We start from the raw sequence: 15481 nt of genomic DNA on the forward strand, positions 1-15481 counted from the left end.
GGATGGGAGACAACCACGCACAGGCCTGGGGACCAGCAACAGCTCCAGGTCAGGACAGCGCCCCCCCCTGCAGGGCTGTGCCGACGGCAAGGAGGTTTCACCCAAACCTTCAGTAACAAACAAATAAAAAGGAAATGCTACCAAGTCCGATGATTTCTGAATAAACAACCCAATTTAAAATTCCCAGCCCTGGGCGCACTCAGGGCACCTGGTGGCTTACTGGGTTAAGCGTTGGGAATCTTGGCTTCGGCTCAGGTCATGAGCTCAGTCTGTGCGCTGGAGCCTGCACTAGGCTCCGTGCTGACCGTGTGGAGCCTGCTTGGGATTCTCTCTCCTTCTCTCTGCCTCCCCCTCCCCCCCGCCCCCCGCTCACACTCATGCTCCATCTCTCAAAAAATTAAAAAAAAAATTATAAAAAGTAAACACAATTCCCAACCCTCAATACCACCTAGAACTGCTTCGTGACTGGGGGCAATTCGGCACAAATGTGGACAATGTCTGGAGACATTCTGGAATGCCACCAGCGGGGCGGGTGTGCTGGCAGCATCTCGTGGGTGAAGAGAGACCAGGGCCACTGCCCAACGCCCTCCTGTGACCTCCCGTGTCAGTGGTGCTGACCTTCAGATATGCCTGACGTTCACAGAGTGGCGAACGCGTGGCCAGGCCACCCCGTTTCACTTTCCCTCACGGAGGGTGCGTACTACGTGAACCTAACGTTTGGTTAGGTTCTTCTAGATTGTTGACAAGAGCGGGGACGGTGGGGTGACTCCGCAAGTCTAACTTCACATTTTACTAATCAAGCCACTGAAGCAGAAAACACGAAAAACCACTTTCACTGAAAACGATTTTCTAAGAAAGCAGGATTTCATTCTTTGAACGCTCAGGTAAGCTCTCCACCTGCTGTTATTGAGCAAATACGTACTTAAGAAAAGCCTGATTTTCAACACGAGCTGTCGCCGGAGGGCCATGCGCTGTACGGAAGACAGGTTCTTTGGACGGGGGAGGGACGGGGCTCCGGGGGAGTGCTGCTGCTGCACCGCCCAAGTCCCCTTCCGTGGGTTGCTTCTCTGCATTGTACTGTCACCCCCTAGGGCCATGGCTGCACTCTTTGGAGGGCGCCCTCTCTGGAGCCTTCTGCTCTCCTGGCCAGCCAGGCCGTGAGGTGGCCACGACAGCTGTGACAGCAGTGGCCCCGCTGAGCCTGAAAGCACAGGGCCAGCTGCTGGCAAGGCCTGGGCACACGCCATTCTCCGCTCCTGGCCACTCGTTCCCACTGGTGTCTGCCTTCCTCCGCCCGCCTTCTCCCAGGGCCTCCACCGCCACAGCTGGAGAACCGCGGGTACGCCGGCCAGGTCGGGAGAGGAGGGAAAGAGCCATGGAGCCGGGGTGAGGCCTATTCCCTATGCTGATACCACACTGTGCCCCGCACCCAACGTCACCTTCCATGGGGGACAGGCCTCTAACAAGCAACCTGCAGAATGAGACGGGCGGGCAGAGCACGAGCCGTGGCTGACCTGAGGGAAGCAACTGGAGACACCTGCAGGGGGTGGGGGAGGGGGCAGTGACTCCGGCTGTTCCAGAGAATTGGAAGGACAGAAGTGTGTTCTGGCTGGAGTGTGGAGATGGGTGTGGGAAACCAGGGTCCAGGTTGCCTGGGTCCTGTAGCCACAATCTGCACAACCCAGGGGGTGGGGGGTGGGAGAGGGGAGCCCACAAGTGTTGTCAGCTGTGCAGAGGCGTGGGGACACTAGGTTTTGGTGTAGGATACGCTGAGGAGAGCAAGTCGAGAGGCCAGGGCGGTGACTCAAGGGACAGGTGCAAGCAGGGCAGGGTGCTGCCTGAACACACACACACCTCTAGCCCACGTACTATCCCCCAGCATGTTTGAAGGGTTGCTGAGAACTGGGGAGAGAGGATAACACAAATCCGGCAGCAAACACACGAGCAGACAATGGCCACGCTCATGAGGCGGCCAGGAGCCAGGTGTCTGATGGGGGTGACTCTGGAATCCTGTGGCTCCCAGCGCTCCATCAGCTGGAGGCAACCTCGTACCAGCCAGAAAAGCAGCGATGAGGAAGGTACAGTAGAAACTTCCTTCTCAAAATAAAATTATGCTTACACAGCTCCATGACGGAACAGCAGCAGGCGCGCGCACACATGCACGCACACACGTGCGCACTCCGGAGGGACTGACTGTTGAGGGAGGGCTAGGTCAAGGACAAATGGACTTTTCCCCCTTTTTGATTCATTTACTTTTCTGACATGTGTATAATAAACATGTATGTCTGTATCATTTCTTTAAATTTTTCTAATCAAAAAGACCCTACGTAAAAGAAATGTAAAAGCAATTTAAAGAAATCAACTCAGACAAAAGTGACAAAGTGGCGGACTGGCGTGCCTGCGGGCCGTGATGTGAAGAGCAGATAAACCCGTCACTTACCGAGCCTTTCTCCATCACTCTGTTGAGCATCACAACGCCCCTGCTTTTCTGCTCCCACACCATCTCCCAGAAGTGACCGCACGTGTTAGGCAAAGGGCCCTGCAAATACACAACCCACAAAGCATATGCAGTTTTACACACTGTTAGCAGTTAGCAGGCAGTGTCCAGAGGCAGAGTGGCGGCTGGGGCTGGGGACAGGGGCCGCCCTCCCTGCCTAGTGGTCGGTAAGCACGATTCCCTTTCCTTCCTGTGGTGAAAGGTTATTTCTGCCTCTCAGGGCTGGTCCAGGGCTGACAGACAGCGGAGAGAAAACGTGGATTCCGCTTTCTGGTTTGAGCAGACTGGCAGAGGGGCTCCACTGAGGAACAGGAGAAGAATACGGAACAAAGCTAGTGGGCGCTGCCGAGAGACAGTACGGGGAAGAAGGGACACTTCTGGTGGCTCGAGTCTCAGCTCCAATCACTGATCATCTGTGTGACCTTGGGGGAGTCACTTCACAGCTCCATGCCTCAGTCTCCACCCATCTCACTCGACTAATCGACTAATCACAGTCCTTATTCAAAGGGTTGGGGCGCCTGGGTGGCTTAGTCGGTTGAGCGTCCGACTTTCGCTTGGGTCATGATCTCGCGGTTCGTGGGTTCAAGCCCCGCGTCGGGCTCTGTGCTGACTGCCAGCTCAGAGCCTGGAGCCTGTTTCAGAGTCTGTGACTCCCTCTCTCTCTGACCCTCCCCTGTTCATGCTGTCTCTCTCTCTATCCTAGAAATAAATAAAAATATTTTTAAAAAATTTAAAAAAAGAAAACAAAAAACAAAGGGTTGCGAAAATTAACTATGTCCGTTCACGTAAAAGCCTTCCCGCAGCACCTGGAACACAGTAAACACCCAGTGGAATGTTAGCTATTATTATTATTACTACTATCAATGCTGATGAAGGGCGCCTGGGTGGCTCAGTCAGTTGGGATTCTGTCTCTCCCTCTCTCTCTCTGCCCCTCCCCCACTCATGAGGTCTCGGTCTCTTCCAAAATAAATAAACTTAAAAAATATAAAATAAAAATGAACCTGAGTGGCGCAGGTTAAGCATCCAACTCTTGATTTCGGCTCAGCTCCATGACCTCGTGGTTTGTGGGATGGAACCCCACGGCAGGCTCTGCACTGACAGCATGGAGCCTGCTGGGAGTTTTCGATTTCCCTCTCTTTGCCCCTCCCCTGCTCACGCGCGCTCTCTCACAGAACAAACAAATTAAAAAAAAAAAAATGACAAAACTGAACATGGACCGCCTTCATCCTTGGACCAAGGCACAGAAAAGATGTAGACACAAATGATCAGTTAGGTGGCGCAAGGGGTCCAGTGTGGGCACGAGGACGTGGTGGGGTGCGTGCCAACTGGCAACAGGCGTAGATGCTTACTGCATACAAGAGTATGGGTGGCTCCAGTTTGTCTCAAGGGTTAGTCCTGCCTGGAAGGGGCATCGCCACTCACCTCCGCGACAGAACGCATCACCTCCTCCCGCCAGCACCATTTCTAGAATGGTTTCCAGTCTTACCTATTTTCACCCAAATTCTCCTGATCTTTTTTGTCTCCTTTTCCTTCAAGTCTCACCACAGCTTTTTTGACCACATGAGCCCTCAGTGCCCACTCACTTTCCAGAACTCGTCTCCCTCCTGCTGCCTGAACCGGACACAGCTGCACTCTGGCCAGAGCCTCAGACAGCAGCCGCAGGCCCCCCGACCAGCCACCAGGGCCTCTCCTCCTGCAAGTTGGGCCCGAAGGCCAGGCCTCACAGCCATGGCTCCCCCCAGGTACCGGCCGGCCACCTTCCCCACCTCCCATCACCCTACTTTAGAATGGATCTCAGGGGGTGGAAATCTTATAAGAGGTGCGCCTGGGTGGCTCAGTCGGTTGAGTGTCCGACTTCGGCTCAGGTCATGATCTCACGGCTCGGGACTTTGAGCCGTGTCGGGCTCTTGTGCTGACAGCTCGGAAACTGGAGCCCATGCTTCAGAGTCTGTCTCTGTCTCTCTCTGCCCCTCCGCTGCTCATGTACTGTCTCTGTCTCAAATACAAATAAACATTAAAAAAATTTTTTTATTAAATGATATAAAATCTGAAATGAGACACATCAAACTCAGTCAACACTTCATTGTGAAGGTGACAGAGGGCACCTTTGCCATTATTCTCTATACTTCCATATCACTGCCTTATAAAGGGGGGGGGCTATATACTTGTATTATTTGCATAATGAACATTGAAAATAAAAAATGGGCAGGGTTTTCTTGGTTTTGTAGCTTAGAAAATGTTTCATTCCTACTGTCTAAAGGTAGAACTTTGGGCCCAGGCTACCTCAGACACTTTTATTTTTAATTTTTTTTAATGTTTTATTTATTTCTGAGAGAGAGAGAGACAGATAGACAGACAGACAGCATAAGCAGGGGAAGGTCAGAGAAAAAGGGAGACAGAGAATCTGAAACAGGCTCCAGCCTCTGAGCTGTCAGCATAGAGCCCGATGTGGGGCTTGAACCCACGAACCGCGAGATCATGACCTGAGCCGAAGTTGGACGCTTAACATACTGAGCCCACCCAGGTGCCCCATTCAGACCCTTTTATAACTCCCTGGGCAAAGGGTGACCACGTAGGCAGCTAGGTATGTCCATGGTACCATTTGACAAGAGACAGCGACCTTCAGATGTGCCAAGTAATGGCTAGGGCACGGGGGTGGGGAGGGCGGTGGTGTAAAAGTTTCCCTGGTGATATCCTGGTGCTCTGTTTGACTTTATACCCGTCTCCATCTTTGCTTTGGACTTCCTAACCCCACACCAAAGTTGAATGGCTGAAATCAGGAAGTAAAACACTTGATTTCTAAAAAGAGAAGTTACTGAGAAGCTGCCTTTCCCTCAACCCCTTCCCGCCAGCTTGCCACCACCAGGATCTCCCTCCTCATCACCCTAGCCCCCAACCCCCACAGGGTGCTGGGAAGACTTCGACCTGAAGCCTGGTAATGGCCTGACCCCTGTGCATACGCCAAGAACTTCCTGAATGGGTCGCAGGACTGAACACAGCATGGCTGGTGTTTTGTACACTGGGAGGCACTTGGACTGACTGTCCTCACGGACAGAGAGGAGAGGAACAAGACAAGAAAGGGCAATAAAGAGGGGCCATGGTAGGTATGTCCTGACGCAGCTCCCTACCCCAAAGCAGCCTCTGTTCACAGGTTTTCTGGCTTCACGGTCCTTTTAATCTCTAAATGTTAAACAGAAGTACGATGTTCAAAATCACCAAATACCCCAAAGCCATATAAAAGAATGATAGACTGGGGAGCCTGGATGGCTCAGTCAGTTAAGCATCTGACTTCAGTTCAGGTCATGATCTCGCGATTTATGGGTTCAAGCCCACATCAGGCTCTGTGCGGACAGCTCGGAGCCTGGAGCCTGCTTTGGATTCTTTGTGTCTTCCTCTCTTTCTGTTCCTCCCCTGCTCACACTCTCTCTCACTCTCAAAAATAAAAAAACATTAAAAAAAATTTTTTTAAAGAATGATAAACTGATATGGAATGAGAAAGCAAAAATTATGATTTAAAAAAAAGAGAGAGAAGCCCAGAGTTGTTTAGAGCAACTTACAGGTAACTGACTAGGACTTGAGAAAATTAAGTAAAAAGAAATTTCTTTATCCTCTTTCCTGCATACCCACGGTCTTCACGTCACACGCTAGTTAAGTGTCTCATAAGAAGATCGACTGTTAGATCATTTCTATGATGTTTTTCCATAAAAACACCAAACGCCAATAGGAAAATTAAATGATTTTGCATGTCTGTCTGCATCATCTAAGGATGCTTTTTTTTCTAGGCCAAAGAATGAGGACCATGCTGGGGAGTTCTGAATGGACACCTGAACAGAGATGACTGGGCTCTATCATTATGGAACGAGCACAGGTACGGGCGGGTCCCTTGCCACCCCCTGCTGCCTCGGTCAACAGACCACAGGCCATTCTGGCATCTCATGCTGTTTTCTGTAAGCCCAGCGAGTGGCATACTTCCCAGAAAAGATGCGTGTTACAACCAGACTGAATCTCTGAAGGAAGATTCCCCCCTTCCTTGTTGCTGTTTTGGATTGCGTAAAACCTGACCTTTGAAAGGGTGTGGCAGATCTTACTTGAGGTATAAATGATGGTAGTCCAAACTTCTTAAGTGGACATCAACTAAGGCAAAAAGCCATTAAAAAAATGTGGACAATCCATTTACCTGCGTAAGAATGTAACTCCTTTGGGCTTCCTCCATCTTTATCAAACTGGCATTGATGTAGTCATTATCTTCTTGATGTAGTTTAATCCGACTGTGGTCAACTGAAAGGCAAACCAGAACTCAGAGGTTAGTCCTGGAGGGCCAAGGTGGTCTACACAGGCAGAGTGCACCCCATGGGGAAAGTGAAAAAGGTGAGCTGGTGGCATTAAAGGCGTTCACACTGGCTGAGGCCATGCTGTTTCAACTGAGATTAGTCATCAACATGGGGACGGCTTAGTATTTTCCAAAAGGTTTCTGGAAGTGTTTGCAACTTAATGCTAAACAGCAACAGAGACAAATCAGATGAAAACATGAGTTATGTCCTAACCGGACAACCTCCTCTTAGGTCAGATCTTCCTTAACTTATCACTGCCCCACAAATCAGTAGAGTATGGGGAGAGGGTATCAGGGATCTGTTCTCAGGTGCCTGATATGTAGTTTTACAAGGTAATAAAATATAGTAGCTTCAATCTTTAAAAGAGAAAAAAAATCCACCAAAAATCTCACCTAGTCCCTACAGCGTTAGGTGGTACAATGAGCTACAGTTGGTAGGATTTATGAGCGCATCTCCACCTATCCTCTGTCTAATGGGTTGGGGGTGAAATGACCTAAATATATAGTGGTGTGAAAAGTGATACCTTGAATTCCTTTACTTAAGGGTTGGGTTTTTTTTTTTTTTTTTTTTAAGTCAAGTGTAACACACTTAAGTGATTCTAAATATTTCAAATTCAGAAACTGACCTGATCCGAGTTTTTAACTGGAAAAACTAAACTCTGAATCCAAAACTCTGAAGGTACATTAAATGTAACTGTCAGAATAGGGTTTTTTTCTAATTTTTTTTTTTTTCTGAAGAGAGAGTGAGAGTACAAGAAGGGGAGGGGGTGGTGGGGGAAAGACAGAAAAGAGAGAGAAAGAGAGAGAAAGAGAGAGAGAGAGAGAGAGAGAGAGAATCCCAAGCAGGCTCCGTGCTGAGCATGGGACATGATGCAAGGCTTGATCCCACAACCCCAGGATCATGACTGAGCCGACACCGAGAGTCTAACACTCAACCCACTGAGCCCCCCACCTTCCCCGGCACTCCCCAGGATGCTTTTTTAAAAATAAATTCTCCTTGGGATGTTCTGCCCCAGGTTACTGAAAACACACGGCCACCTTTCTTGCTCTCTTACCAGGACTTTGTCACAGAAGCAGTGCTTCCTGGGGGCCAGATCCCCATCCTGCTAGCACAGCTAACAAGAGCAGGCGGGTATTTTTATTTCTGGTTCAACAAGGATGATGAACTCAGGTGACCACTCATAAATGCCATCTTCTCTCCCCCTTAGCCCAACGGGAAAGGAGAAGTTAATGGGGACCCATGGTCTGGGGTTTTTTGTTCTAAAAGATTTCAAAGAAGGGGCGCCTGGGGGGCTCAGTCGGTTGAGCGGTCAACTTAGGCTCAGGTCATGACCTCGCAGTTCGGGAGTTTGAGCCCCACATCAGGCTCTCTGCTGTCGGCACAGATCCTCTGTCTCCCTCCCCCTCTGGCCCTCCCTTGCTCACGCACTCGGTCTCTCTCAAAATTAAATAAACTATATTTTTAAAAAAAGATGATATGTTTTAAAAATTAGCCCCAGTTTGGAAGGATGTTCATCATCACAGAGGAGTAATACAAGTTGAAATACTTGGGAACACTTGAGTCAGGGAGAGAAAAGATCCCCAAAAGACTGCGAGGCCATTCAACCCCCTGGTGGGTTAGAGGACTGGGTCCTGGTGGGGTGACCCTGGACAAACAACTCCTCTGAGAGCTGCCGGGGCTTTTTCCAAATTGCCAAATGGGAGACAGATGCCAGGATCACGTTCTACCTTGAGTCATTCTCCCCGTGTCCCCTGTGACCTTAAGCCAATTATCTGTCCTGCTGGATAGTGGAGGTGGGAGGTCAAAAGAAAAACAGGAGTGACACGGGGTGAAAAGGCTGGGACTTGTTTCCTGGGAAGAGTATTCTGAATGCTGGTTTTCCTCTGTGAAGAGCTGGCTCAGGAGCCCATTTAGAGGAGCTCAGAGGAGAACGCAGGAGTATTAAGAAGACATTTCTCCCCAGGCGAAGGGGGGGGGGTGTCTCCTCGCTCTGCATGAGCAATGCCACGGGAACCGCTGTCTGCAGCACAGGGCAGCTGGCCGGGACCTCACAACACGATCGCCCGAGGGGAGCTTTGTTTCTTTAATAAAACCTACTAGGCGCACAGCCCCAACACGACACGTTAAACCACGAGCGTCGGGTGCTGGCGTGCCATCGTGTGCCACTTGATGACCCGGCTACACCTCAGATGCCCCTGGCGTGCACCTTCCGTTAACCCGCTAACAACTGCCTCAACCACAGCCAGCGTTTATGAGTGAGACATGGAGCGAAGCGCACCTGAGATCTGTGCGGCTCCCGCTTCACTGAAGATCAGAGAGGAGAACGATCTGCCCAAAGCCACACAGCTGGTCTGCGGCAGGCTGGGATGCACCCCCGGCAGGGAACCACGGAGGCGTGCACAGGCGGACTGCGGGGGGCTAACCCAGGCACACCTCTGCTCCCCTCCCCGGGACTGGCCACTGTACAATCTGGGGGTGGGGGGGTGGGGGGAGGCACCGCTGACTGCCCTCGAGAGCACCGAACGCCAGCACCCGCGGCCACGGTGCGGCGTGACGTGGCAGGCACGCAGGAAGTGCCTGTGTGAGGGATGCCGGCCAGAGCCTTCTGCGTCCCTGGCAGACGGACGGGACTGCCACGGGGGAAGCTGGCAGCTACAACCATCTCTGAGGGACACGGTCTAAAAACCCCAGAGGGGAAGGTTCCCTGCAGCCTAGAGGAGATGGCAAAGTCCATGCTCTTAACTCAGCTCCGGTTTTTCTCGCTTTACACAAATTCTAACACATTTAGTTCTTTCCTTTGGAGTGATCAGCAGATTCCGAGCCGGTTGCTGAAGGCAGAGGAGGTGGTCAGAGGCGGGCAGGCACACTGAGAGCTAATGGCAAGAAAGGGCTAGAAGACTGGTGTTGGCGGTAGGGGTGGGACTCAATGAGCAGAGCGGTCTTCAGTAGCGGGGGGGGGGGGGACATTATTACAGTTCAATATGATGCTCGGGTCGAGTAATACTGTTGCTGAGTCATCCAGAAATACCTACTATACTCTGCTTCAGCTGGTAGGAAAATGATTCATCATTAAAACAGTCAAAGCTAAAAACACTGCTTTGAACTTAGCTGAATTTTCCAGAAACTGAAACCTTATTCCTTCTACAATCGTGGAAAAAATGAACCATTACTCTAAGTCTCTAATGCCTTTATTATAGGAAACAATCAAGTCATAAACCTCTACTGCTACTGATTTACTGCTAAACCCTGGGGGTGAGGGGTCCTGACTGAGCAGCCCCGCAGCCAAGGAGAAGCCGACGCAATGGAAGCAGGGAGACTGGCGATGTGAATACTTACAGGGACTGACATCTCTGTACCTGTTTCGGTTTTTGTTCTTAGGAAGCTTGGCCACCCTACATGGGAAATCACTGGCTTCGTGTCGGATATCCTACAAAAAAAAGAAAAAGAAAGAAAAAGATAAAGAGTTCTCTTTTGAAACCTCTGTCCCCAGGACTCCATCCAGACATTTAATCGAGCACGGGCTATGTGCCAGGCACTGAGGAAGGCCCAGCACAGAAACACACATCAAAGAGAGCCGGGCAGTGTGGGAAATGCAAGGTGATAACTCAGAGGCATGTACAAGGTCATGAAAGGAAAACAGGAGAGGAACAGCCACATGGCCACAGTGGGAGGAAGCGTGGGGCAGGGAGCTGAAGGACGCAGAAGACAGCAGGGAGGTGCCAGGGCTGGCGGGGGCTGGGGGCGGGGGGGGTTCACTCAGGAACATCCAGCACATTGAAGGCTGGAGTGCACATCTTCTGCAAGAACAGTGAGTGAGCTAGCAGGAGGAAGGACAGCCAGCTGGGGCACGTGGGCGGGTGGGTGGGCTAGACCGTTGAGAGCCTTGAACGTCATGCCTGGGAGTTCCATCTGTAACCTTGTGTAAAGCTACAATTATCAAGGGCAGATAAAATGCACTTTGATGCCAATAACTATTCAATTGCTTTCCTAGGAGATGGTTAGACAAATCCCATTACACCAAACGGGTCAGAAAGAGAAAGGGTCTCGATTAACAGCAAGTGTCTGGATTACCAGAAGACCCAAGGTATGCCTCCTGCGAGACTGATCACACCCATCTAATTTCGCTTTCCTGAAACAACACTACAATCCCATTTAAAAATCTTTTCTTCTTAATTTGTATTTTATTATTATTAAAAGATCAACTCATACAACAATGTAAATGTACTTCCTGCCACACATAAACCGTACACCTAAGAATGGTTACAATGGTAAATTTTGTTATGTATATTTCACTACAATTGGGGAAAAAAAAAGACAAACTCACAAGGGAGAACAGGAGAAGATAGCAACAGAATTTTGGAAGCTGGAAATCTTTAGGAGCTGGCAGGCCTGAGAAAGCTCAATTACAAGCCAGCGATGAGGAAAAGCAGAGAACCACCCTGATTTCCAGCAAAGAATCCTGCAGAGGCTCAGGAAGTGCTGCCTCTGGATGCGAGGATGAGCTTCATTGCAGGGCTCAGGGCTGGGGCTGTCTGGGAAGAAAGGGCTCTCCACCATCCCCGCCGCCCCCCTTCCGTGCTGCTGGGGGACTGCCACCCCGCACCACAGGAACTCTGGAGAATCATTTTCCGGAGGATGTAAATCAGGAGGCAGAATGCTTTCTAGGTGATCTGAGCAGACAAGAGGAAGGACCAGAAGAAACTATCACCAGGGCATATAACCAACAACCAATCAACAGCCCACCTAGATGGCTAGCGGCTGGATCAGTGCTGATAAGCTCCTTCCACCTTCTCCAAGCTCTGAATCTGCCTTCTGAGCCCCGACTCTTCATCACACACAGACAACCACTGATTCTACGACCTAAGAGGAAATCCTCTAATATCAAAGAGATTTACAAGAAAAATGACAGGAATAAAAGCCCCTTGGAAGAAATAAACTGCAGAGAAAAGAAGCTTTAAAGAAGAGATTATTAATATGCTCGGTAAGATAAGAAAAGATACTATATCCATGAATTAAGAACAAGATGTTAGGTAAAGGTAGAAGAAAATCTTCCCAGAAAGCAGAGCACCACCTATCCCCCAACCCCCCCCCCGCCCCCCGACAGAAAACTAGGCAAAACATAATACAAAGAAAAAAACCAAAGAACAGTTGAAGGGAATCTTCAGATCTAGCAAGTGCTCATCATAATAAGAACAGACCTATACTAAGGCACATTAATACAGGATTCCAGAATCCTTCAAAGAAAATATCCTGTAAGTTCCTAAAAAGAAAAAAATAATGCATTTTCAAAGGATAAGGTCATCAGAATGGCTTCGGACTTTACTAGAACACTGAAAGTGAGACAGCAATGGAGCAATGCCTTTAGAATCTGAAGCAAAATGATCTCCAACCTGGAATTCTATATCCAGCCCAACTGTCATCAAGTGAGAAGGCATTAATAAAAACACTGCAGAGAGGCGAGGTGTCAAACAGCTTACCACCCACACTCCTGGTCCTTGGCAATCCACTGAACAGGTCTGCCATCTGAGGGAAGATATAAACCAGGAAGGAGAAAAATAGAAGCTATAGTAAAGAAAAAGAAAACCTGACACAAGAGCAAAGGCAAAGGAAATTTCCACAGACACTGTGGAGGGAGATGTTCCCAGGATGACAAGTATGTATAAGACCTTGGAGCAAGGGGGCCAGACCGGAGCAGTGTGACTCAGGAGACTGAATGTGTCAATGAATGCCTCTGTCCACCGTACCCACCATGACTAAACGAAACCACCGGAGGAAAATAAGGAGAAGACCTGAAATCCAGGAAATAGGGAATCCAATCAAGAAAAGCAGAGGATGTTTCTAAGATGACAGCTGTGTGTGTCAGGCCTCCAGACCAAACAGTCCAGAAGGAGAATGGAGGCGTCTGGTACAGATGCCTCTAAGGCAAAAATTGTAACCAAGAAATCAGCTGAAATTGCTCTGTCCACTATAGCAGCCTGAGAGCAACTGAGAGGTTAACAGTCTGAAGTGTAGGAATGCACATCCGATTCTGAGGACAGCACTAAAAAAGGAAACTAAAATATCTCCAATATTTTCAGTGGTATTTGTAAAAATAAGGTTGTAAACATATTGGGCTAAATGAATTACTATTAATCTCATCCGCTTCTTTTTAGCTTTTTGCCACTAGAAAGGGTGAAATTATACATGTGGGGTGCACTCCTACTGGCCAGTGCTGACTGACCCGGTGGAAAACGGTCCCAGAGGCAATGAGAGGTACGGGAAGCATTAACAGGCAGAAAGAATGCCCTGCAAATCAAAGTATACACAGCAATTATTAGCTACGGGAAAACTTTACAAGGAAACTACAGGATAACGCTATCTGTGACTATGTGCGTAGGCAAATAATGGAAATACCGTTTTAACCAAAAGGTGCAGACGCTGGGAAAATGGGGAAGGGAGAGCAAAAGCAGAAAGGATGGCTGTTCAAGAAAACGACATCCTCTGCCTGCGTGAAGGTCTCAATTAATGAATCAGAAAAGAAACACGTTCCTCGGAAAATATGGAGAGACACATACAAATGAAAATCAGCAGCTCCAAGAGCTGAAAATGGTTGTGAGCGAAGAGACTGCGGTAATGGGCTGAGGCGTGGGCAAAAGAGCACCGGCTTTTATCAGACTATTACGGTCCTTTCACTTCTCAGACCACGTGCAAACTCGACTTGCATTAAAACAAACAAAACAAAACCCACATTCTGCTCTTCTACTTATATTTTTAAAAACTGCAAAATGGTACGGGGGTGTTTTTGACTCACACTACAGATGAACTAATAATTTGAAAAAGCAGGTTTACAGATGATAAACCTAAGATAATCCAGCAGACCACGCTCATCATCACATCATTTGTGGATGAGATGAAGCTTGCAGGGAAATGCTATACAACACAGACAAATACCAAAGGAATAAAAGTCTAAGTCTCGAATTTTACGTTCTATTTAATTGGAAGCACTTAGCAACAGATACGAATTTGGCCTTGGGGGGTGAATAAATTGGGTCAATCCAGCTGGTGACTGAATAAAGACGGAAGAAATAACTGATACGGTTTCACCACTGAGCCAACAAATATTCACTCTGAGGAAATAAGGGCCAAGATATGAGGAACTGTGGGCAATCTGATTCAGCCAAAGGATTATATTAATATATACTGTTTTGTTGCCTGAGAGAGGGAGAGGAAGTAGAATTTGGGAGACATCATTTAGTAAAGATGTTGAGAAAATAAGAGGTGTTCATACAATACTTTTTTAAAAACGGATTTTAAACTTAAGGTAAACTCACAGGGTGAAAGCCACAGATCTTAGGTACAATAGGTTTTTCTAACCAACTTGAACCTACAAGTAAGGAAATCTACCCATTTAAGTGTTTCTCTACGTTACAGTAGCAAATGGGAAATACATGCGTGCTCTGAATACAAGGATTTATAGTTCATTTAGTAAAATAAAATGCCAGGATTACAGTCTTAAACTTGAGGAGTGATAAAGCACCTTTAAAGTTAAAGGTAACTAAGAACAGTAGTTTGGAAGTAAAATGGACTATACCAAAAATCTTCACAGAATTAAAGCAAAACCAGATCTCTGTAATGTAAAACTGTGGTGAAGGTCAGCTAACTTTCCAACAGCTGTAGAAAAAGCAGAACTCTGACTAGTGAAGAAAAAGCAGAACTCTGACTAGTAAACAAGTCTAAGGAGACTTCCATCGCCAGCATAAAATATCCTTACGTCATTTACTATGCTGACCAAGATTAAATAATCTAGCAAGTGTGTAGAATTTCCAGAGAGAAAATAAAGTAAATAAAATTTAAAAATGCCTTAAAGTGGATGAAGAGAAGATGAATGCCAGCATAAATGTGGGAGCCAAGCCAAAAGGGAAGTAAAGAACTTGCCATAAAACAGGTTTCCAGAAGCATCCCTGAAAGAGAAATGCCAACATTTCCAAATCAAAGTGTACCCCAGCATTTTAGGGACAGGATCTCACTGAATGAGAAATTATAGTAGTAAAACATGAAATATACCAACGCAGAACACACAGATTCTTTACCTTCCCCCTCCCTCTCCTAGCCAGTTCTTTACGGGTTTTTCAAGAGCCTGCATCCTATTCTTAGTGTAGATTTCAGAAATGTGACAGAACAAAGCAGCATGTGTAATAGCTGTCCAAGGTTCATGCTCTCCTAGGGATAATGTGATAATGGGTTACTGAAGGAGGCTCAAGTTTGGTCAAAGCTTAGAAGTAAACGACTGAAATTACGCTGCAGCATTTTATACAGGCACTGGGCACTCAAAATGGTCTGGATCATCTCCAGAGTGAACTATTTTCATGAGAGAAAAAATTAAGTTCTTCCAAAATTATGATTGAGCGGGGCTAGAAAGCTGTGCTACAAATGCTTGATAAATTATACACGAAACATCTGCTGAATTAGAAATTCTAAATGAGCCAAGGAAGTGAACAGGACAGAAAGTAACATTACCTGAATAATTTCTAAGGCTAGTTCTTGATTCCTATCCTGCCCCACTCATTTAACGAGGTAACAGATAACCTCCCAGTGAATACAAAGGGCTCATGCACTTAGAAAGCTCCAGGAGCAGAATGAATTTAGGGCCCAGAGCGAATTCATTTTGGTATGT

General features: G+C 47.9%; 1 protein-coding gene across 2 annotated transcripts in view; it reads right to left on the reverse strand.

Annotated features, from left to right (window-relative positions):
- PTPN1 (protein tyrosine phosphatase non-receptor type 1) overlaps positions 1-15481 on the reverse strand; it is a 65114-nt gene that overhangs the window by 10632 nt on the left and 39001 nt on the right. Inside the window, exons 2-4 of one of the 2 annotated variants that reach the window (XM_039229995.1) lie at positions 10165-10255; positions 6675-6775; positions 2441-2539 (exon numbers count right to left, since the gene is read on the reverse strand). In XM_039229995.1, coding sequence (XP_039085926.1) covers positions 2441-2539; positions 6675-6775; positions 10165-10255 — 291 coding nt within the window. The remainder of the gene's footprint in view (positions 1-2440; positions 2540-6674; positions 6776-10164; positions 10256-15481) is intronic. The other variant, XM_039229996.1, reaches the window with a different exon arrangement.

This window comes from Hyaena hyaena, unplaced genomic scaffold (assembly GCF_003009895.1).
Source record: "Hyaena hyaena isolate Hyena2069 unplaced genomic scaffold, ASM300989v1 scaffold_42, whole genome shotgun sequence".
In the NCBI taxonomy this organism is placed as follows: domain Eukaryota; kingdom Metazoa; phylum Chordata; class Mammalia; order Carnivora; family Hyaenidae; genus Hyaena; species Hyaena hyaena.